Below are 25,155 nucleotides of genomic sequence, written 5' to 3'. Positions count from 1 at the left end.
ATACCTTTTGCAAGGAATCAAGTCTGCATTAATCACACTTACTTGTGGTGAACATGCAAACAAAACATGTGTAGTGGATTCAGCTGAGTCACATATGTACTTCTTGGAGGCAACACATTTATTCGAAATCAACACATAACACAAAGGGGTTACTGCACCTTTACTAGATAACCCATGGTGGTGGACCACCAGGCTATCTACGCTTGTTACTATGAGTATATACAATGGATGGGACCCTAGCTGGAGTCCTCGTCCACCTGTTGGTGACTTCTTCCCGGATGTAGAACGTAGATCTTCATATGACCGGAGCGACGCTAAACCCCGGTCCCTGTGCGGACCCGGCTTATATACTCCCGGGCCTGTGGCCGGCCCCGCCCTGGGCCACGCCCACCTACGAGAGAGTTCTAGCTCTCTCGACCCTTCCCGTCGAGTCTTTACCCCTGACACGTGACCACCCCCTGGCCCCCACCTGGGGCCCTGTGTAGACCTTACTGTCACGAGACTTCCAGGGTCAACCAGAGTGTCATGGCCTAGGGTAACCTTTCCCCTGGCTGACATTCTTCCACTCCCTCCAGTAGCAGTCAGCACAGCACGCCACGCGTGGTGCCTATGCGCTATTCTAGCAATACCCAAGCCGCCTCTAGGGCTGGTACGACACCCACCTACGGGGTGTCTGTAATGCCAGTGCATCGCACGCCGTGCCTCGCTAGAGCCGGCATGACTCAGTGACATTCACGATGTTGCCACATACTTGATGTCCACGATATGAGTACATCGCATGCCATGCCCCTCTAGGGCCGGCACCACACAGTGACATCCGTGATGTCACTACACATGGTCCAATAATATATGCATTGTCTTTGGAACTGATTGACATTCACGAGAGACAGCAGCCTTCTTTATGGCCTAGTCTCAGCAGCATCAGACCAGAGAATGCCAAAAGGTGAACATTACAATGCCAATGCACATGTATAGCTCAGGGTGAACAGCTATATCATGATGGCACCTTGTTGCCAGTATCAAAGTATGAAAAATAAGAATTAAGTTTTTACCCTTTCTGGCAATAAAACAGGAGGTGTTAAGATGTTCAAACACCAAATAGATACCTTTTGCATGTGTAGTGACATAGAATCGGTCACGTAGCAGCATAGCGCTGGCTGCTGGTAGGGAAGGGGATCTGCAGATTACAGCAGCCCTGACTGACAGTAGGTCACGTGATAGACCAGAGAGGGATGTAGGGGAAAGGTTACGGAAGGCGCACATCGAGAACCCGCTAGAAGATTCAAGAAGGGGGCATGACCGGGGGCGGAGCCAGGCCACTATGACAGTATAAGAGGGGCCCCGGGAGGGGACCTCGGGGCTGTCGTTTGGAGTGGGGTCCCCGTCGTGCTGCTTGAGCCTTCACCATCATCTCCGTCTTCACCATCTCGGCGTCGCCAGTCAGGCAGTCTACCAGCTGTCCTGACTGGGAACCGTAGTTACCAAGTGTTAACTGTTAAGGTCGTGTTAATAAACAGAGTGCCTCCTACTCTTAGTGTCTCTGAGTCAGTCACTACACATGGAATCAAGTCAGCATTAACCACACCGTGCTTGTGGTGAGCTTGCAAACAAAACATGCTCTAAAAATACACTGGTCCACTTGGCTAACAGCAATAATTGGTTCCACAAAAAAATGTGTTAATTGAAATAATCGTTAATCGAATAGAGGAAATGTACGTTCAAGGGCTTCATCTGTTCTAAGACAATCGAAAGTTGACCTTTATCACCCTAAAAAACACAGTATTGTAATATTTAAATACGGAAATGTAATAAGCGTTATAAGAACACATTCAAGCGTTAATAGAAACATGGATAATGACTAAATAGAGTGTAAAAAGGTGGATCAATGGAACATAAAACAAAAAGTCTTACCTTAGGCTAAGAAGATGCATGGCTTAAGTATTCAAGAGAGCTGTTTCGATAACCAATGCACCAGCAAGCATGGAGAAGCTAGCAGCCAGTTGCTCTCAAAACGCTCATTAAAGGGGTGGTCGTTGATTGGCTGATGTCTGCTGATTCCCAATTAAGGAGTGCTCCGATTGGCCGAAATTGGCGGCCCCCGCATGATATCGTAAATTTATAGTTAATAGAAACAATGGGGACCACGACGAGAGGCAAATCGTGAATCAAAATATTGTTAATTTATGGAATCGTAAACCGATTTACCACTGTAAATAAGAATATTTGCAACTTATTAGTGGCGTAGTGACTACCTTATTAGCTCAGTGGGTGCGGCCATCGGTCAGGTGGGAGTCACCCAATATTGTGTACGTGTAGTGATGGCGACACACGTTCTTGCTTCACTAAGAGCCTTTATTTTGGACACAATGCTATTCCTAGGCTAGGGCTTTAGTTCTTGATGTTCGAATTTTATCTTTAATTCAACCGTCCCCTCCCCTCATGCTATCCCCTTTTACATCCTCTGAGCCCCCCTTTCTGGAAGCTTCGCTCATCCCATTTCCCTCAGCCAATCCCTGTCCCCCTTCTCCAATGGCTGTGAACTGTCTCCCCTACAGTCAACCCTCGTTTCCCAGGCTTTTACGATGGCATTTCTCATCCAATTCCTCTGGTTCTCGTATCCTAACCCAATCGTCTTTGAGGCCTCCCTGCACCAATCAGAGGCCTTGATTGACATCCTGACTGTTCGTTTGCACATACGCTATGTCAGGTAAGTGGTCTGTTGCCTCGGTCATGTTGAACTACTTTCGCGCCATACGTAGCCAACTGTGCTAATTAGAGGATGGTTGAGTGTGCAGGGTGACTACAATATGTCAGCGGGTGAGCGACTATGCGAGCGGGCGAGCGACGATGCGAGTCTATGACAGTACTTGCGAGTTGTGGTTGGAGAACACTGCGACCCCGGAGTAGGGGATGTGACGTGGAGCCTCCACGTACACGTCGTACCGGTCCTCCGTCACGTTAGAGAAGGTCACCGTCCCTGGGGACAAAAAAAAACGTCCGTCATAAACCGCCAAATGTGCTTCATTAAATCGGGCATGCAACTTTCCAATGTGGACTACTGCGCCATGACAACCGTGTGTCACATGCCCCAACCAACCAATCATGGGATCAGTATAAATTACAGGACACTTACAGTGAGGGAAAAAAAGTATTTGATCCCCTGCTGATTTTGTAGGTTTGCCCACTGACAAAGAAATGATCAGTCTATAATTTTAATGGTAGGTTTATTTGAACAGTGAGAGACAGAATAACAACAACAAATCCAGAAAAACGCATGTCAAAAATGTTATAAATTGATTTGCATTTTAATGAGGGAAATAAGTATTTGACCCCTCTGCAAAACATGACTTAGTACTTGGTGGCAAAACCCTTGTTGGCAATCACAGAGGTCAGACGTTTCTTGTAGATGGCCACCAGGTTTGCACACATCTCAGGAGGGATTTTGTCCCACTCCTCTTTGCAGATCTTCTCCAAGTCATTAGGGTTTCGAGGCTGACGTTTGTCAACTCGAACCTTCAGCTCCCTCCACAGATTGTCTATGGGATTAAGGTCTGGAGACTGGCTAGGCCACTCCAGGACCTTAATGTGCTTCTTCTTGAGCCACTCCTTTGTTGCCTTGACCGTGTGTTTTGGGTCATTGTCATGCTGGAATACTCATCCACGACCCATGTTTAATGCCCTGGCTGAGGGAAGGAGGTTCTCACTCAAGATTTGACGGTACATGGCCCCGTCCATCGTCCCTTTGATGTGGTGAAGTTGTCCTGTCCCCTTAGCAGAATAACACCCCCAAAGCATAATGTTTCCACCTCCATGTTTGACGGTGGGGATAGTGTTCTTGGGGTCATAGGCAGCATTCCTCTTCCTCCAAACACGGCGAGTTGAGTTGATGCCAAAGAGCTCCATTTTGGTCTCATCTGACTACAAAACTTTCACCCAGTTGGCCTTTGAATCATTCAGATGTTCATTGACAAACTTCCGACGGGCATGTATATGTGCTTTCTGGAGCAGGGGGACCTTGGGGGTGCTGCAGGATTTCAGTCCTTCATGGCGTAGTGTGTTACCAATTGTTTTCTTGGTGACTATGGTCCCAGCTGCCTTGAGATCATTGACAAAATCCTCCTGTGTAGTTCTGGGCTGATTCCTCACCGTTCTCATGATCATTGCAACTCCATGAGGTGAGATCTTGCATGGAGCCCCAGGCCGAGGGAGATTGACAGTTCTTTTGTGTTTCTTCCATTTGCGAATAATCGCACCAACTGTTGTCACATTCTCACCAAGCTGCTTGGCAATGGTCTTGTAGCCCATTCCAGCCTTGTGTAGGTCTACAATCTTGTCCCTGACATCCTTGGAGAGCTCTTTGGTCTTGGCCATGGTGGAGAGTTTGGAATCTGATTGATTGATTGCTTTTGTGGACAGGTGTCTTTTATACAGGTATCAAGCTGAGATTAGGAGCACTCCCTTTAAGAGTGTGCTCCTAATCTCAGCTCGTTACCTGTAAAAAAGGCACATGGGAGCCATAAATCTGATTGAGAGGGGGTCAAATACTTATTTCCCTCATTAAAATGCAAATCAATGTATAACATTTTTGACATGCGTTTTTCTGGATTTTTTTTGTTGTTATTCTGTCTCTCACTGTTCAAATAAACCTACCATTAAAATTATAGACTGATCATTTCTTTGTCAGTGGGCAAACGTACAAAATCAGCAGGGAATCAAATACTTTTTTCCCTCACTGTAAAAGCCTCAGCAACTCCAAGCCCCTGCTGCGGTCAGGCCAAGGAGCTGTGCACTTTTAAATAATCAAGATTCAAAACTAATTTCTTTAGAACTACGTTTTTGTGTTTAGTTTGTTGTCCTTCCCCTGCACCTCCGATGGGCGCGGTTGGTTATGTACGGCGTGAAATAAGTTCAACATGCATACATACAGACGTACTACACTACACACTACATACTACACTACACGATACATTACTATACACGACACTATACCACTATACTTTTTGTGTGTTACAAGTAAAAAATATGATACAGAGGTGTTAACCAGGCCAGCCACTGGACTTTCATTTTATTGGGTAGCAAATGCACTACCTGCTCAGCCTCGTCTCGGCATATACAATTAAAGCCGGTTATGCGATATTTATGTTATAGTACATACCACGCGCCGTGCCATATATTTAAACGTTAAACTGTAAAAACCATGGCAACAGCAGTAGATGCGGATGATACCTGATGATGCACAAATGGAAAATTTTAAAACCCTCCGGTAGTAGTCATGCAACCGTGGTCATCCAGAACAGAAACCGTACAACGTGTGATGACCCAATGTCCTGATCCACAAATACGAAGGAGACATCACAACGATGTTTATACAACTACTCTGCACCTGTACCTAACACGGTCATCTGTGGCTTGACCACCCGAATGTGAAATTGTAGTTGTTGCCTTTCAAATCTACATGAGCCCAAACATAAGAAGATAATACCCCTAGCCCAATCACTAACCCTTTCACAACCCCTATTACCACCCCTATCACCACCCTAATCACCACCCTAATCACCACCCCAATCACAACCCCAGAGCAGAAACCATAGTACAATGTGTAGCGATGATATGCCCCGATCCATAAATATGAAGGAGACATCACAGCAATGTTGATACACCACTCCGCTAATGCTCCTGATGCCGCAATCTGCGGCTTGACCACACTGAACGTGACATCGTAGTTGTTGCTCTACATCTACTGCATCAGCCGCCATACAACAAGAAGAACAAGAAGAGCATTAAACCTGCACCCACCGTTGTCTTCCGCTGTGCTCTTTGCGAGGCGCACACCACGGGAAGGGTTGTTGAGCAGCACTACGGCGTTGGAAACGAGGGGGTGGCCCGCGACGAAGTAGGTGTACTCGTCCTCCACCGTCACCTCCACAGATAGCAGCTGGCTGCAAACACCGCCACAGCCGAGTTGAAAAAGGGCATCAAGAGGTGGTTTCACGGTCATGCAGAAGTCAGCACAAACCTGAAAGGGGCCCGCCGTGTGATAAGCCTTGCCCATCCTTGTTAGACGGCCGGCCAAAAGCCGCTGTTGCTCCTTGCTGCAAAGATCCCCCATATAGGCTTAGCTGGCTATTGGGGCAAGTGCTGTTAGCAAGTAGCACCCATGAAGGCCAGCATGGCACACGAGGGGGTGGGTGGCCACAGCACTACCCCCGGCTACCTTTGTCTCCTCAGTGGCGATGATTTTACACACTGCACCAGGACCGGTTCAGATCATCATCACTGGTGGTGGTCGTTAGCAGGAATCAAACTCGGGTCGCTGGGTTTGTAGCGCAGTCCACTAACCACTGCACTCCTGTTCCTGAATACAACAACCACCATTCGCCACTAGGTGACCGTGACATCACCACGGCACCTGTGCCAGGCTATGTGCACTTTAAGGACAAGTGAAGTGTTGAACGCCCACTAGCAGGAGGTTACGGGGACAAACCGAGGTGCCACGGGTTGACTGAGATGACTGAGCCGATGCACCACCTGTGTCCCCTGATACACGCACACATTCGTGTGTATATATGTACACAGTAGAACCCCTCCGATTAACGACGGTAATTGGTTCCAAGAAACCGGTCGTTAAGATATTTGGTCATTAAGCGAGTATAGGAAAAACATATTAAAGGCTGACTTCGTTCCGATAGCATCGAAAGTTACCTTTTTACTCTAAAAACGTACTTTTTATTTTTAAAATTTATACTAATACATAAAGATGCATTACAAACACATACTATTAAAATAATGATGGTTATTCAATGCATTAGTTAATATTTCCTGTCCCTACAACAGCCCATTTTTAACAGGGGAATGGTCGGTAAGGGAACACATTGGGCTCTACGTAGGCCCATAGTTAAGCGATTAGTTGTTAAAAGTGGTGCTCGTTAAGAGGGGTTCTACCGTATCTAGATAACGTACTCGGAGGAGACGACGATGGTGAATGGCACAGTCGTCGACGTCTCAGTGGAAGCGACGTAAAAACTCCCGGCGATCTCCCCCAGCGGCTGGCTCTCCGGCACGGCGATGGAGAGCACGAGGGCAGCCCGCTCGCCGTGGGCCAGGCTGAGCGGCGGGGCGCCGTCGCTCTGACGGGAGCCGTTCTTGGCGAAGCTCACCAGGTAGAGCAGGTCTCCACCGGGTAAGGTGATGCTTACTTGCTCGGCTGTGACCTTGCCCGTGTTTGTCACTGACAGCTGCACAACGACACCAATAATAAAATTGTATAAAAATGGAATGAAATAAAAATACATCTCAATGTCACAAGTCTGACTTTGCTTACGATGACTTTGTCACTACCCTTTTTATCGCAATCTCGATACAGTGATTCCCCTGTGGGTAAATGGCTTCGATGATTCATAGATTTTTCAATTGGGCCCTTTGGCCGTATCGAAGGTCAAACGACCACAGCAGATTTTACACAATGCATTTTTTTTTTATGACGGACTGTCTTGGCTCACAATGCAAAAAAAAAATCGTGAACACATTACCAGCTTTAGTGGAAACATCTTAAAGCAGCCGTCAAGAATAATGACGAGAGTTAAAATAATAAATACAATGTATAATGCGCATTTCATCCTAGAATCCCAATACGTGAAAACCAGGAGAACCAGAGCTACTGACCAAAGAAAGAGTGAATGCCACCTTAAAGAGATGGGTTTTCAAATCAGACTTAAATACATCTACCGGCTCTGATTGCCTGGTTTCAAGTGGCAAGGCGTTCCATAGCTTGGGTGCCATGCTAACAAAAGCCCAATCACCAAAAGAGTGCAACCTAGACCTGGGAGTGCAGAGCCGTTGGAGATCAGAATATCTTCAGGACCTCGATGAAATATATCTGGAGTTTAGTTTCAGTTTCATTTATTAAGTATAACCCTGTGAGCCATGTGGAACTTGGCTCGGGTGCAACCGCAACAAACAAAAACATGAACGAGAAACATCTTAAGTGACTACACGCAACAGAAAAATCCAGGAAAAAACAACAAAGTCTTCCAGAAAAAAACACCGTATTTCAACGCTGTGTGCAAAAATCCCAGTAGGATGCAAGTCAAACAATGACAACCAGAAGACAATTACAGTTATCAGGCTAACTCTCTACTACAACAAACAAACATCCCTGAACCAAAACTTTTCAAAATCACCAAAATAAAGCTATAAAAACAATGTAACAGTGATCATAGGAACTGTGATTCAAATTTAACAATAAACGATATACATAATATGTACGACCAAACTTTGCAGCCATCGCTGGCTGCATGAGTCACTCCAAAACAGCAGGAGTATCAGTAGCAGAATAAAAGCATTTCAATACACCTTAAAAGATCAAAACTCAAGATCATACTTTGCAGCAGTCATCCGGAACAATACATTTGATTTTAGGCCACTGAATATCAGTGGCAGCTAGGGGTGTACAACTCCTCTAGAGCAGTTGTGAGTGAAGATCTCAGTCACTTTAAGATGTTTTCTTGTTCGTGTTTTTTTGGTTTGTTGTGGGTGCACCAGATTCAAGATCCAAATGGCTCACAGGGCTATACCAAAATAAATAAGCTTAAAAAAAACTGAGGTAGTGATTCAAGTTGCAGTTTATTGGCGATAGCATTCCAGACCCTGGGGGCATCAATAGAAAAGGCCCTTCCTCCAATATTTGTACGGCAATAAGGAATGTGAAGCTGGTAAATGAGCGAAGACCTTCGGTCACATTTGTTATTCAAAACAGTGAGGAGATCCAGCAGGTAGTCTGCTGATTTGTTTGTATGTACATCGTGAAAAAATAAGATCTGATGCACAAGCTGTCGATCATTAAGAGAAGTTAAGTTTGACCCAATGTAGAGATCGCAGTGGGGGGTCCTATATCGGCAGTTCAATGCAATTCTTAAGGCCGAGTGATAAATTGAGTCAAGCTTCTTCAGTATAGTACTGGGGGCTGATTTATCTACAATGTCACAGTAATCAAGTAGAGGCAGTATGGTAGCTTTTATCAATTCCAAGCAGAACATAGGGGGGAAGCAGTGCTTGTGTCGATGCAGAAAACTATTTTTTTATTTTGTCTTTTTAGCAATATAAATCAATGTGATCTTGAAAATTCAGTTTTGAATAACAGATTACCCCAAGATACTTATAAATCTTGACTTGCTCTATTTGATTGTTATTAAAGGAATATAATTGGGGGGAAAAAAAAAACTTCCTGCTTTAGTCCTGGTGAGAAGCATAGCACCTTGGTTAAGGCGGTATTCAGGACTAGTTTAAGAGCAACCAGCTGATGTTGTAGTTTCTCATTGTTTTTTTCGGTAAAGTCACGTATGTAGAAATACAATAAAATTATATTAAAACAAAAAACAATCACGACATTTCGATCACAACGCAAGCGATCTTCATCAGGTGTCAAGAACAAATCACGGAGGTAAATACAACAAAAAGATGAGAGTCAAGAATTCAACAAACCTGAAAAAACATTATGTGAAGCACATCCAGTCAGGCCAACAACACAGTTAGATACTTCCTGGCGGACCACGAATTTCAGAAGAGTGTTAAATTTCGTGTTCAACCTTTGGATTGCACATACCAGCATAGATAGAATGAAAAATACGAGGTACACGGTCAGTAGAAATACATATACAAGTCCATCAAGAGGTAAGGAGGGAGGAAAGACGGACAGGGAGGCAGAGAGAGGGGGGAGGGGGGCGGAGGGATGAACAGAAGCTTAAATAGGAAATACGGTTGGAGGGGGGGAGGGGCCAGAGAGAGCGGCAGCTCAAACACGCACATCTTACACATACAAAACGGCAGCTCAAAAAAGGACCACCTCTTGTAAATACAAAACGGCAGCTCAAAAAATGACGACCTCTTGTAAATACAAAACGGCAGCTCAAAAAGGGCACATCTTACACATAATTACAACGGTCAAGAACAAATCAAGGAGGTAAATACAACAAAAAGATGAGAGACGAGAATTCAACAAACCTGAAAAAAACATTATGTGAAGCACATCCAGTCAGGCCAACAACACAGTTAGACACTTCCTGGCGGACCACGAATTTCAGAAGAGTGTTAAATTTCGTGTTCAACCTTTGGATTGCACATACCAGCATAGATAGAATGAAAAATACGAGGTACACGGTCAGTAGAAATACATATACAAGTCCACCAAGAGGTAAGGAGGGAGGAAAGACGGACAGGGAGGCAGAGAGAGGAGGGGGTAGGGATGAACAGAAGCTTAAATAGGAAATACGGTTGGAGGGGGAGAGGGGCTAGAAAGAGCGGCAGCTCAAACACTCACATTTTACATATACAAAACGGCAGCTCAAAAAAGGACCACCTCTTGTAAATACAAAACGGCAGCTAAAAAAATGACCACCTCTTGTAAATACAAAACGGCAGCTCAAAAAGGGCACATCTTACACATAATTACAACGGTAACTTCCCCGCAGAAGTGTGATAATAAAGTATTAAAGCTTTCGTGACTGCATAAAATTACTCATTGGTTTTTTCGGTAAAGTCACGTATGTAGAAATACAATAAAATTAAATTAAAACAAAAACAATCACGACGTTTCGGTCACAACGCAAGCGATCTTCATCAGGTGTCAAGAACAAATCACGGAGGTAAATACAACAAAAAGATGAGAGACGAGAATTCAACAAACCTGAAAAAAACATTATGTGAAGCACATCCAGTCAGGCCAACAACACAGTTAGACACTTCCTGGCGGACCACGAATTTCAGAAGAGTGTTAAATTTCGTGTTCAACCTTTGGATTGCACATACCAGCATAGATAGAATGAAAAATACGAGGTACACGGTCAGTAGAAATACATATACAAGTCCACCAAGAGGTAAGAAGGGAGGAAAGACGAACAGGGAGGCAGAGAGAGAGGGGGGGGGGGGGCGGAGGGATGAACAGAAGCTTAAATAGGAAATACGGTTGGAGGGGGGGAAGGGCTAGAGAGAGCGGCAGCTCAAACACGCACATCTTACATATACAAAACGGCAGCTCAAAAAAGGACCACCTCTTGTAAATACAAAACGGCAGCTCAAAAAATGACCACCTCTTGTAAATACAAAACGGCAGCTCAAAAAGGACTTGCATATGTATTTCTACTGACCGTGTACCTCTTATTTTTCATTCTATCTATGCTGGTATGTGCGATCCAAAGTTATTGGATAAGTCAAGAAAAAGACTGGCGGAGTACTGCTTATTATCAAGGCTACTGCAAATGTGATTCAGAGAGTCTAATGCAGCAGATGTGGTGCTGTATTTTTTTCGGAACCCAGATTGTTTTCGATGTGATCGATTGTTGTCAGACAGGAAACTGCTAATTTGGTAGCTCAATAATTTTTCAAACATTTTCATCAATAGGGACAAAATTGAGATAGGTCGGTAGTTATTTGGATCATCTTTAGGACCCCCTTTGTGAAGTAGACGAACATAGGAATGTTTCCATTCTAGAGGTACTGATGCTTCTTTGATGGACAGGTTGAAAATATGGGCTATAGGTTTGTACAATAGGTGACCAACAGTTAGCAGCGTGAAGACGGGAATACTATCCGCTTCGGTAGAGAGGACCCTTTGAGGTAGGACAGTTGTTTCAGTACATTACTTTCTTGGATAGGCTGGAAACTAAATTCGTTTAATGTTTAGACAGAGGTGTAGGAAATTGCATGAGCAGGGGTGACTCCCAATACATTATCAAAAAGGTCACCAGCTTCAGAAAAATGAAGGTTAAAATTGTCGACTATTTTTTGGGGCTCTGAAAAATCGTCCCCATTTCGGTTAAGTGCAATGGGCAGATTATCTGTGTTAGATGCCTTTTCGATACATTTGATTGTTTTCCAGAAGATCATGGCATTGCCATGTGATTGCATCCAACAGGGAGATGGGGCAATACCAATTAGCTGAGTGTTGTGTGGGCTAAGTTGCATAATTACTTTGCAGGTTTTTGAGGGATGGCAACCGGCTTGGGGAGGCCTTTGCCCAGCGGTGGATTCAACATGGCCGATGATGCAATTCGCCATGCAACAGCAGCAGCGGTGTGAGTTGACCACCTTACCTCTGCTAAGGAAGGCTTTCCTCTGAGCACCCGCATGCTCAGTGACCCCGGTTGAACTTCAATGTTGGGCAGTGAGTATTTGTAGTCGAGGAAAACTGTCGCCGTAGTCTCAGTTCCCAGCTCTGTATGCGCTCTGTCACACACACGAAACAAAGATCCCCCGTTTATTCCCTGAACAGACTGTTGGGGCAAGTGCTGTAAGAGAGCAGCACCTACAAAGGCCGGTATAGCACATGAGGGGCGTGGTTGGCCAACACCATGCCCGGCCGCCTTTGTTTCCCCAGTGGTGACATTTAAAATTGGAGTAATGTGACGTTTCACCAGTAAATACAACAACCAACATCATCAGGCAACAGCCAGAGTTATGGAGAAATCCTCCCCCTGTTTTGGTTTTAATAACTTACCTTATAACAAAATATGCTTTGAAAGCACGGGGAGCGTCTATCCAAAGAGAGATGGGCACTGCGCTTCCTGGGCCCAGGGTCGCCAGAAAGTTTGAGCCATTTTGGAACGAGACGTTCGACTTCAGAAAGGAAAGGTGATCTGGTGTCTGCGAAAGGGAAAATTATTGTTGAAACAAGGAATAAGAAAATCGCGTGCACACACGTGCATTCTGTACCACTTTCCAACATTTGCCCTTGAAAGGATTTAATTAGCGATCTATCTTTCAAGTTGCATGATGAGATGACGAAGAGGCTTGTGCACTGTTTTTTTTTCATTAAAGCAGTCCCTCGGTGAAAAGTGACATCATCGGGTTCACGGTTTTTCGGGTTAACGTTTCGCCTCCCATAGGGACCCCCATGGTTTCAACTTCACATTATAAATTGTGATGTAACAGTAACATGTTTATGTTTATGCACACAGGTGCCAATTTCGGCCAATCGAGCGCTCGTAAGTGTGGCTGAGGCATGCCCTCGGTCAATCAGCGACGCCTATCTGTGAGCGTTTAGATGCCGAATTTCTTTGTTAACATTCTTGCGTTTTCTGTCTTGGCAGTGGAAAAAGCTCTCTCGTGCAAACTCGGTGATGTTTTACTTATTTTTCAACTTATAAGTGAATTCTATTCAAAGTTATTTTGGTTCACAGTAATTATTGTGGAGCGGATTAAAACGATAACTGGCAAACTACTGTACTATTAATATTATTGCCACGTTATGGGAAAACCTGCGATCAATCAATTTGGCCAGAATTCCATTGGCAAGTCCCAAATTGCAATGCAAACTTACGCTGCGCCACGGACTTTTATTTTTATTTTAGATCGGATAGAGCAGGGGGTGTAAAGTAGGGCTGAACGATATTGGGAAAATATCTAATTGCGATTTTTCTGACATATATTGCGATTGCGATTTGATTTGCAAGCTTCAGTTCAATATTCACTGTGTAATAGATTTAAAACACATGATGGAGCATTACCACTTGATACCATCAAAATATGAACTGCTCTATATATTATAATGCAAGGATGAGAACTTAAAATATACGAATTTCTTCCAACATGTATTTACGAAAATGTTTTAATTGAAACAGAACAATCAACATAGAACAATTGTTAAGTTAAATAAAAAAAAGTTATAATAATCAAAATAATAAACAAATTCCAATAAGAAAGTAATAGGACTTTTCAAATCACAAAAAATCGCAGCCTTTGCAATTTGCTAATTGCATTGTTTCAAATTGGGATTTCGATTTGAAATCGATTAATCGTTCAGCCCGAGTATACAGTAGAACCCTTCTTAACGACCACCCCTGTTAACGACTAATTGCTTCACGATGGGCCTCCATAGAGCCCACTTACCGATCATTCCCCTGTTTATGACAGGCTGTTGTAGGTATAGTAAATATTAAGTAATGTATTGACTAACCGTGTTTTTTTTAATATGATGTGTTTATAATGTTGTTTAAATATTATAAAGTGCCTTTTTTGGGTGAAAAAGGGTAACTTTTGATGTTAGCAAAACGAATTAAGCCTTTAATGTGCATTTCCTATACTCGCTTAATGACCAACGACCAGTTTCGTGGAACCAATTACCGTCGTTAAGAGGAGGAGTTCTACCATACATCAAGTGCGAGAGCGGCCCCCTTTGCAGTGATGGAAATCACTGAGCGCACACTAGAATCACGATTGGCGTTTTTTTTCTTTTTCCCAGGGCGAAAATGAAACGTTGCTCGCAACCAGTGCCCTATTAGAGCAACTGAGATTTTCGTGAGATGGGGTGGGGTGTCACTGTGATCTAATTGTGAGTGGGAGGCCTCATGTAAACAGTTGAGCTGTACCAAGTAAAGTTAGTGGCCATAACTTGGCCCTGCCGGGGGACCATTTGGTGGCCTACCACCTACTATGCTAGTAAGGAATCGTAACTGCAAGTGCCCGACAGTGGGGATGTGAAGATAGGTGCCTCTAACATCTAAAACTATTGTTTTCATTGTTACCAGGTAAGGCCCGCGACTGAGCTGCTATGTGGCTCATCTTTCAGAAGCGACCTGGCCATCACAAATGATAGCTCAACGGAGTGGCCTATCAACATCCTGTGTAATCTTATAAGCAGTTAAACATACTAAATGCACATTTCTAAATGTGGAGGGAAAAAAGCGGAGGACCCGGAGAAAAATCCATGTGACCATGGGGAGAGAGACACACAAACTCCGAATATATGGCAGGTGTCAGGATCGGGGTCGAACCCACGACCTCCTCCATACCCAGTGAACCAGTTAATATCTCCTACCATGGTGTAATGAGCAGCACACTGAACGTGCAATGGAAAGGAAGCTGGCTCAATGGTGCCCACCTATGTCCACGCCGCAGTGCGGATTGGTACACCGGTTAGTCGATTGTCAGGTGGTGGGTGGCAGGGTGAAGTGTGGGTACTTCCACCTCTCCAAGACACAAGAATCAGAATTGTTATCTACAATGGACGAATCGGTGAGCTCTGAAACTCTTTTTCACAGATGTCCCCATCTGGCCAGCGTGGCTTGTTGTGTGTTAGTCTGGTGTCAATTCCCTCGCACCTCCGATTAGCATGGTTGGCTTACATACGGTGGTGCCAAAGAAGTTCAATGTACGTACATGAAAATCTTTTTCAGACGGGTCCCCACCTGGCCAGAATGAACAGAGCGGCCAAATACCGCTCCCTACAGGGCTCTCCCTAGAGCCCCCTGCGATGGATGCCCATTTGCACCAGGAGTGGAGTGAGCGAAGCCACTGCTTACCTCCAAGGTGATGTTGGACAGGGGTACGGATGCCAAATTGACCAGACTGGTGGCATCAGGCCGCAGTTCCCGGATCTCTCCCTGGGTATCGCCACTCATGTAGATGCCGCTCGGCTGGAACATCATGCCCAGAACGTCCCAGGACTGTGGCACGGTGCCGGTTCGTGCAGTGGGGTGTCTCGCAACCTAGAGAGGGGGGACAAACGTGGTGTTCCACGTTGCAAGAGGGCAATATCACTGGCTAAGAATGCGAGCCTAAAATAAAATGGCGTCTTTAATTCAGGTCGACCGGGTTCCAGGTGGTCACAAGAGTGAATGGAGGTGTTGTTTACACCAATTTTTTTTTAGGTAATCATTACTTCTTTAACACGTACGCCTTCGCGACCAATATAATCCACAAGAGGTTTTTTGTTGGTAATTACTGGCAAAACGTCACGATACTCAAGCTGTAAATGTTGCAGTGGGTTTACTCTCCAGCACACAACCGGTTAGTTTGTGCTGCACTAGCACTTTTGTTTACATGAGACAATCCTTACCGATTGGCCGTGTCAAATGGTGGTGGTGAGTTAAACGAGACACATTTATATTTACGCAATCTAACCCAAACCGCCCCCTCTATTATGGATCATTTGTTTGACAATTCAGCCGTGGATCATCACAAATAAGCAACAAATACATGCGGATCTTATAGCTCATTTAAAATGGAAATACACTGCTATGTGAAGGCCTCCCCAGACCCTGTGTGGAGTTATTTGACTATACTTCACCATGCTGGTGAGGGTCGATGTTGATGAATGCGGGAGATGTGGGAGAGGCAGGTGTGGTGAGGGGGGGGGATAAAGAGGCATAGAAGCACAGTACAACAATTGATTTTGTAACACTGCTTTCTTCCGACTACTGGGGTGAGCGGGCATTTGCTGTCGCTGCGCCATGGTTGTGGAATTCTCTTCCATGGGAAATTCGTTCATCTGATAATGTGGGCACTTTTAAGTCTCGTCTTAATAACACAACTTATTAAGTCAGTATATTATTGACTTAAAGCTTTCATGACTGCAGGAATTCATATTCTTTGGGTCTTTCGGTAAAGTCACGTACATAGGTTAAAAAAAAACTATGACGTTTCGATCGCAACACAAGCGGTCGTCATCAGGAATAGTTTTGTGGAAACCCTCCCTATAGAGACAGTTAAATCTTGACTTAAAGCTTTCGTGACTGCAGGAAATAATATTATTTGGGTCTTTCGGTAAAGTCACGTAGATAGGTTCAAAGAAAATGACAAAAAATAACAAAAAAACTACGACGTTTCAATCACAACACAAGCGTTCGTCATCAGGAAGAGGGGGTTAGCTTCTCAAAAACGTAGTCGTAGTTTTTTGTTATTTTTATCATTTTCTTTGAACCTATCTACGAGACTTTACCGAAAAACCAAAAGAATATCAGTTTAATCTATTTAACTTCTCCTCTCTTGGCCCTTTCCTTATTCTTACAAGGTGCCTTGAGACATTCGTAAAGGGCGCCTTACAGATAAAATGAAAATTGTTGTTATTATAACCAGTTCATGAAGCCTATTTTCGCCAGGCAAAAGTTTTCAATAAACATAATAAGGAACCTGATATTATTTTTTGACGATTTGTATCTACGACCAGACACTAACAACTATGGTCCTCCAAACATTGGTATTTTTCCACAAAAAAAAAAATTGTTGACAACTTGATTCCGTTCTTTTTTTATTAGAAAGATAAAAAATGAATCAACTTAATACTCTATGAGGGGAAGCTCTTCGATATTTTACCGTTTTAGAATTATTCAGATTTCAACATCATAAAATGCGGCTTTTTCGTTAAAAACTGCTTGAATCCGAAATATTAAAAAAACAATATTAGATGGAACAATGGTTCCCACTTTAATTTTATCTGCCGTTAAACGCTCTATCAAACGAAAAAAATGCAATGTTATATTTTCAATGGTTTCTGAATGACATGCACAAACATAATTATGGGGCACTTAAAATCGAAAGTTGTGGTCTGTAAAATGAAACATCTAGGATTTTCCGATTTTTTTGCTGTTGTTTGCACCCTAAAAGCTACCTATGTACCTGTGGCAGTCAGAGAAGGATAGCCTTGGGGACAGGGTGTCTTTTGATTGGGGAGGAGTTCGGATTAACACGAGCATGATGAATTGGACTTATTTGAGCACGCCGCGCTAACCTATTTAGAGAACAAAGGGCATGACTTGAGACCATGCTGACTACGGTTAAACTCCCTGTTCACGGAAAGAGAGTCGGCCGTGTCGGTGTGTCATTCCAGCGACCATCGTCTTGGAGCCAGGAGTGTTGGTGACAACAACTTGCTGGCCTGTGAGCGTGATCGACTCGGGTTTGCCAGTGTCTCATCCCAGCAACCTTCGCCTCTGAGCCAGGAGTGGATCGTCACAAAGGACCACCTGCCGCTGCCGTCAAAGTGGTCCTCCGCATATGCTGGGGACTGCGGGGCATTGGCAGCTGAGTAGCAGAGGACCGTCACGTAGACAACGGGTAAGGGAGCGAAGGAGAGCCACACGCCAGGTAGGGGCGTGGCATCAAAGGGAAAGTTCCTGGGCTGACTAAAGCCAAACCTGACCCGGAGCACGAGGAGTAGGATGGGCACTTAGACAATGGGTGAGGAAGCAAAAGGAGCTGAGCAACAACAGCATTAGTGGCTCTCCACGGGGGGGGGGGGGGGGGGGGGCATGGGTAAGCGCCCGACCTGGCGGATTACGAAGAATGCTGAGGCACTGTGTGCCTGTCTCTCTCCATGTGTCTCTGTGCTAACTCGTTCTGCTTGGATGTGTATATATGTGTATGCGGTCTGTATATTTTTTAGATTTTAAATTTCACACTTAACTTACAATTTAGCAATGTTTGAAATAACGTAATCAACCTGACCTTGCGTTAATTGTGTTTTGACCGACCCTCTGTGTTGCGTTATAAGATTTCCAAATCTTGCTAAAACCTGTTTGATTTAGTGTGCTCCCACGTTTCTCTCTCTCTGTATCCCCTGTTGTATCTGTGTCTGTATATATATGTCTGCGGTTATGTGTCTCCTCTCTCTTGTAAATTTAGCTCTTCCGTACCTGATGATGATTGCTTGTGTTGCAATCGAAACGTCGTACACTATTATGTTATTTTATTATTTCTACGTGACTTTACCGAAAAAAAACAAAGAATAATTCCTGCAGTCACGAAAGCTCCAAATTCAAGTTTCAATGCTGAGGCACACAGGGTAGCGCCCCGATTGGCTGAGAGGGCAACCCAGCTTAGCCAGAGATCTCTTTGATGTGGGAAGGCATAAAAGTGGGGAAGAGGACAACCGTAGCTGACTTCTCCTCAAGTCAGCAAGCGACGCAGTCAGACTTCCAGCCGCTCGAGCGTACGAGTGACGCTGGCGAGCGGAGCTAGGACACGACCCAGGCAGAGACCTCCTGGACCCTCGTCCTTCCAACTCCCAGCACGTCCGTGAGAAACCGTGAGTACATAAGTGGGGTGAGGAATAGCGCGAGGGTTCCCAGAGGGTTTTGGGGTTTTGGAAATAAATAGGTGGGACGCTGCTCGATAGATGGTTTTGCTCCGGGCCACGCAGGGCTTTTTTTTCAGGTACCACATTAATAAACTTTACCGCAGAGCGACGATGCCGCGTGATTTATGTGTGTGTGGAGAGAGCGTGGGGGTGGTGTGGGTCCGTGCATACGTGTGAAGCTTGCGTGCATTCAATCATAAACGATCGTTGGCGTTCGCGTGCGTGCGATCGCGAGTGTATTTGTCTAGCGTTTTGCGCAGGGGATTAGCGCGCGTATATGGCCATCAACTGTTTATTTACATTATGAGACCTCCCTTGACAGTAACAAAATATAGTAATAGGTTTTACCCTTTTAACTGGCACAAAAACTGACCCCTTTATTGAAGGCATCATGTTTTCAATAATCACAACACAAGCAGTCAAAATGCAAATAAAAGAGACAACTCTGATAATAATACGCACTGTCCTTGAAATTGATTGGTCCACACCCGAGACGGCTTTTCTTAGAGCCTAGTCTCCACTGGTGTTGGACCAGAAGACGCCAAAAGGCGTACAACTCAAAAACAGCGCACTATCAGAGTTTTGAGGGCTTGGGGTGAGCATTTACATTATGAGACCTCCTTTGCCAGTAACAAAATATAGTAATAGGTTATACCCTTTTAACTGGCACAAAATTGTAAATGTTGTGGATTCATTCTTCAACATACCGGTGGGTTAAAGTAGTGAACTATTTGTCTTTTGGCAACGTGACACATTTTTTACTGATTGGCCATGTCGGGTGGTGGAGGGTTGCGACACATTTATCAATAACGCAATCTCACCTAAAAACTTTTATTTTGAATAATATTGGTCGCGAAAGCCTACGTCTTAAACCAAAAGAAAGAAACTTACCGCTTGAAAATGTCCTTTTTCGTACGAGGTCGGATAAAAAATCACCACAAAATGGGTGCGATTTTTGCTGAGCGTCACACTCTCAATGGTCCTCGTGAAATCTTGATGGACAATGCTGCGGCAGAACATCATAGAATCTTAGTTGTGATAAATCGGCAAAATGCAATGCACCATAGGGGAGGGGGGGGGGGCACCGTGTGTACACGTGTCTCTTGATTGACGAAAGGGAATCTTATCATATCTCAAATGAATCTATATAGTGCCTTATCTAAAGCACTTTACACAGAATTAACAATAGTACATACGGATGTGATGTTGGAGATAAGGTGAATGAAATAGATTAGAGGAAGCAATGGGGGAAAATCTTTGAGGCTGCGTGGATTCGGTGAAAGGGAAATTGATGGCAGTAAATGACTAGTGGATTGAATGAATGGGGGTTAATGAGTCAGAGCCTGAAAGCCGTATAATGAGAATATGAAGAGTGAAAAGTAATGGTGGTGGCGGTTGTGAGGGGGACATTGAGGGGGTCATGGGGTGAGCTAGGGAACAATAAGTGCGAGTTTTTGAGTGCGGAGTGGAAACCATGCCAGCCGTGGGCAATCCACTGCTGGATGAAGGCCGCCTAAAAGCTTCTGGCCTTTCTCTCGCAATCCTGCAATGCAACCATCTGCCTAGCAAACTATGCGCAAGCCGATATCGTCGCTCCCTTCACTCAGTGGACGTCGTCGCTCCCTTTGTGAACGCCTTCTCGCGGTATCTCACCACCCAAGCACAACTTTCTCACCCACCAACCCGGTGTGCCTGGATTCGAATTAATGATGTCCATTTTGCCAAGACGACAATATTGCGTTCAAGGAAACACATAAGCAACCGTAATCAGGTGAAACAAACAGCAGGAGAACTGCTGACGTAGGAGTTCTCCTGCTGTGTTTGTTTCACCTGATGACGGTTGCTTATGTTGCGATCAAAACATTGTGATCTATTAATTTTCGATCTACGTGACTTTACCAACAGAACCAAAGAGTATGTATAAAAACATTTTATTTTACCAGTTAAAGCAAACTGAGCTTTTTTTCAGAAGCGATCTGATCACAAATTATAGCTTAACGAAGTGGCTTATCACGTGGAAATTTATAGCAGTCAAATACTCTTAACGCATGTTTCGAAATGTAGAGGGGAAAACTGGAGGACCTGGAGAAAAATCCACGTGACCACGGGGAGAACATGCAAACTCCAAATATACAACAGTGGGGAGTGGTGGTACAGCGGTTAGCATGCTGCGCTATGAACCAGGCGACCCAAGTTTGATTCCCGCTCATGGCCACCAAAACCAGTGACAGTGATTATCTGATCCAGTTCTGTGCCTCCCCTAGGTCGACTCAGATCGTCTCAGCATCAAGTGAGTACCTAGAGCGATGTGTAGTTAAACATCGGCACTGGGGAGACAAAGGTGGTCGGCTGAGGTGGCTGACCACCCACCCCCTCGTGGGCCACAGTGCCGGCCTTTATAAGTGCTACTCGCAAACAGCACTTGCTCCTACAGTCTGTTAAGGCTACACAGGGTGGGGGGGATCTTTGTATAAATAACAACTCAACGGAGGCTGCGGCGAACCGCAAGATGACGGACGTTCGTCACTCACTCCACAGCGATGGGAACCTGCGCGCCTCCTCCTGTGACGCCCTCCCGGTATGCCACAAACCCCGACAGCACGACCCGTGTGGGGGCGGAGAAAACCGCGGGGGACACCGGGTACAGCTGGGCAGTGTACGACGGCTCCACGGTCACGTGCCAACTGCATAACGGACATAGAAATGTGTCAGTCTTAACGCTTTCGCTCTCTTCACTGGAACAAACTTCACCTCCACATTAGGCAGTCACCTTCACTCACATAGTTTCCACTCCGCACTAAAAACTCACACTTATTGCTCCCTAGCTCACTCCACGACCCCCTCAATCTCCCCCTCATAACCGCCACTGTTACTTTTCCCTCTTCACATTCTCATTATATTGCTATCACTCATTAACCTCATTCATTCAAACCATTAATCATTTACTGTTATCAATTTCACTTTCAAATTCACGCATTACAGATTTGCCACCCATTGCTTCCTCTCATCTATTCATTCACCTCGTCTCCACCAGCACATCCTGTCCCATTATTAATTCTGTGCAAAGTGCCTTGGAGAAAGGCACTATATAAATAATTATAAGTTAAGAAAGCAGCGGCAAAGTGTGGTTGCGTTAACTTTGACTATGATCTTGTATTTCAAGATCACAGTGGAATAGCAATGAGCGAATTTGGAAAAACAAATGTGCGTGGTTCCTGGGCAATTTACCCTCATCGGAATCCAGCCACAATGGTGAAAGGGTGATACCCCCAAAACTTCAACTGACATACACACCAGAGTCAAAACGCAAAAGAGTACAAATGCATTTTGTCCGGACAACTATGCGATGGTTTTCACACCGTCAGTTGAATGCTTCCGAGGACGAACGCACGTTGGAAAGCGTTAAAGCGCGTGTGCGCGAAAGGGGGAACGCAAACCCATGCACCGTGACTTGCTGTGCATGCAAATGTGAGTTTGCATTTGTCGGTTGTCCATTCTTTAAGTACAGTTAGAACCCCTCTTATCGACCACCCCTGTTAACGACTAATCGCTTAACAGCAGGCTTCTATAGAGTCCAATGTGTAGTGTATAGAGGTGTATTGTATAAAAGTGTAGTGTATAGTGTTTTACAGTGGAAGCCCCCTTAACAACTACCCCTGTTAACGACGCGCTGTTGTAGGTAGAGTAAATATTAATTAATGCCTTGATAAACCATGTTTCTTTTAATATTATTTGTTTTTAATGTTATTATTAAGTTACCATTCCCTGATGTTTTCATTGAGAAGAGACTTGATGGCTCATTGGGATATTTTGTCTACAGGAAAGCCACCCACACGGATGCCAATCTAAAGTCTGACTCCCACCACCATCCAGCCCAGAATAATTCCCTCATCAAAACACTACACCATAGGGCCCATTGCATATCCGACCAGCACCACCTAGCCAGTGAGCTGGAGCACGTACACCAAGCCCTCAAGATAAATGGATAATCTGACCGTACAATCCGCAAAGCTGTCTCCCCAGCCATGGGGAGACAACCATCTGAGGACTCAATCAAAACGATCACCTTGCCATACATAGCAGGGGTTATCAAAAATATTTCCAAAATCTTAAACACAAGATCCAGGTTCGTTTCAACACAATACACAAAATCAGTGATTTGATCCCATCTCTAAAGGATATGATTCCTGACATGCAATATCCTGGTGTCTACAAATTAAGTTGTGGCTGCGGCAGCAGTTAGATTGGGGAAACTAAACGACGTCTCGGACCGTGTTCGCGAACACAAGGCAGATCTGAAGCACGCTAGGACCAATACCTCTGCCGTTGCAGATCTGAAGCACACCAATACCTCTGCCGTTGCAGAACATTGTTTTTTTCTTCTTGGATTTTCTGTTTGCACAGTCACATAGTCACTTTAAGATGTTTTTCTTGTTCGTGTTTTTTGTTTGTTGTGGTTGCACCCGATTCAAGAGCCGAATGGCTCACAGGGCTATACCAAAATAAATAAACTGAAACTGAAAACGCTTTGGGCACACGCGAAATTGATTTTCCCAAGACCAATGTACTCTGCAAACCCACTGGCTATCATCAAAGATCTGTTCATGAAGCCATACAGATATATAAACACAGCCACAACTTCAACCGAGAAGATGGGTACAAATTGAGCAATCACTGGAAGGACGTGATTAACCAGGTAAAGGCTTAACCTGCAGTGATGTTTCCATCCTTCCTGGGATTTTAGTTGACTCTCTGAGATGCATTATTAAGGTGTCTTTATATTGACAGGCTGGATGTCCTTCTCGCTCAGTCATGGATGCTGCGACATACTAGGCAAGTGTCACCGATGCTGCGGCATACTAAGCTCGTGCATTGACATACTAATCTTTCACAATAGAATAGCCATTTCCACAGCATCATGCAGACCATCTCTAGACCTGCCCTCTTACCCTGAGGCTGCACCCATCTCAGGCCTATATAAGACCTTGTTTCAGTAGCTTTCTATGTCACCTGAAGACGGTTGCTTGTGTTGCGATCGAAACGTCGTATTCTATTAATTGTCTATCTACGTGACTTTACCTAAAGAACCAAAGAGCATCTTTATGTATTAATATCCACAATTTAAATATTATTAAGTACATTTTTTGGGTACAAAAGGGTAACTTTCGATGCTATTGAAATTAATTAAGCCTTTCACGTGTATTTCGTATACTCGCTTAACGACCATAATCACTTAATGACCGGTTTCGTGGAACCAATAACCGTCGTTAAGAGGGTTTCTGCTGTATGTAAAAAAAGATAAATCAAACCTCTGCCTCCCTCCTTCCACCCGCCACCGTCTCCGCCTCTGCTACTCCCACCGCCGCTTTCCGTACCTTGCCGTAGACATGCCGACCGCGTTGAAGACTTTCACTTCCACTGCATACGGCTCTGCGCGTGCGATCGCCGAGTTCCACAGCACAGCGGCGCCGTCGAGGATCATGCCGCTCGGAGCGACGCTCAGTTGCCACATGACTGGGGTGGTGCCCTTGGAATGCAGAAAGGATTTCAGTTAGCCTCTCTGGAGGCATCTGGGATACGCCGCGTATGAGGACAGAGTCAGGTTTTAAAAGAACATGGGGAATCCATTCCTAAATAACACATTTAAATACTATGAAAAATACGAATAGGTTTTACCCTTTCTGAAAATAAAACAGGCGTTAAGATGTTCAAACACCAAATAGATATTGCTGCTGCGAGGATGACCGGAGTTCGCATGACGGTGGTTGATAGCTCCTGAACGAGGTCTGCGAGGCACTGTGGTTCAGCAAGAAATTGTAAATAAAGAATGCGCATGCCCCATTACGTCGGACCACACGTTTGCTGGTGGAATCTACCACGTGTCGAATATGTAAATGAAGACAATATTAAAAGGAAACGTAGAAGGACGTAAAACTATATTCTTGGTTCTTTTCGGTAAAGTCACGTAGAAGGGAAACAATAAAATAATAAAAATATAAAACAATACAATTATCACGACGTTTCGACTGCAACACAAGCAATCATCATCAGGTGTGAAAACCACAGCAATAAAATTTGAAAAAAGTGGCGGTTTTTTTAACGTTAGCACCACGGAGAGCGATTTGACAGTTATTTAAATGGACGAGTCCATCTATGTTCATCTGAATAACTGCCAAATCGCTCTCCGTGGTGCTAACGTTAAAAACAACGCCACTTTTTTCAAATTGCTGTGGTTTTCACACATGATGATGATTGCTTGTGTTGCAGTCGAAATGTCGTGAGAATTTTATTGTTTTATATTTTTATTA

General features: G+C 44.5%; 1 protein-coding gene across 1 annotated transcript in view; it reads right to left on the bottom strand.

Annotated features, from left to right (window-relative positions):
- Positions 1 to 25,155, bottom strand: part of LOC116958620 (uncharacterized) — a 183,578-nt gene that overhangs the window by 45,877 nt on the left and 112,546 nt on the right. The window contains exons 33-41 of the mRNA XM_076057213.1: positions 24,223 to 24,374; positions 21,379 to 21,531; positions 19,739 to 19,853; positions 15,294 to 15,479; positions 12,491 to 12,636; positions 12,087 to 12,219; positions 6,961 to 7,235; positions 5,797 to 5,939; positions 2,868 to 2,977 (exon numbers count right to left, since the gene is read on the bottom strand). Of these exons, the coding sequence (XP_075913328.1) occupies positions 2,868 to 2,977; positions 5,797 to 5,939; positions 6,961 to 7,235; positions 12,087 to 12,219; positions 12,491 to 12,636; positions 15,294 to 15,479; positions 19,739 to 19,853; positions 21,379 to 21,531; positions 24,223 to 24,374 (1,413 nt within the window). The remainder of the gene's footprint in view (positions 1 to 2,867; positions 2,978 to 5,796; positions 5,940 to 6,960; positions 7,236 to 12,086; positions 12,220 to 12,490; positions 12,637 to 15,293; positions 15,480 to 19,738; positions 19,854 to 21,378; positions 21,532 to 24,222; positions 24,375 to 25,155) is intronic.

This window comes from Petromyzon marinus, chromosome 80 (assembly GCF_048934315.1).
Source record: "Petromyzon marinus isolate PM22_M1 ecotype Great Lakes invasive population chromosome 80, UKy_Petmar_22M1.pri1.0, whole genome shotgun sequence".
In the NCBI taxonomy this organism is placed as follows: domain Eukaryota; kingdom Metazoa; phylum Chordata; class Hyperoartia; order Petromyzontiformes; family Petromyzontidae; genus Petromyzon; species Petromyzon marinus.
Note: the sequence above shows the minus strand (reverse complement) of the source record. Positions and strands in the feature narration are given on the sequence as shown.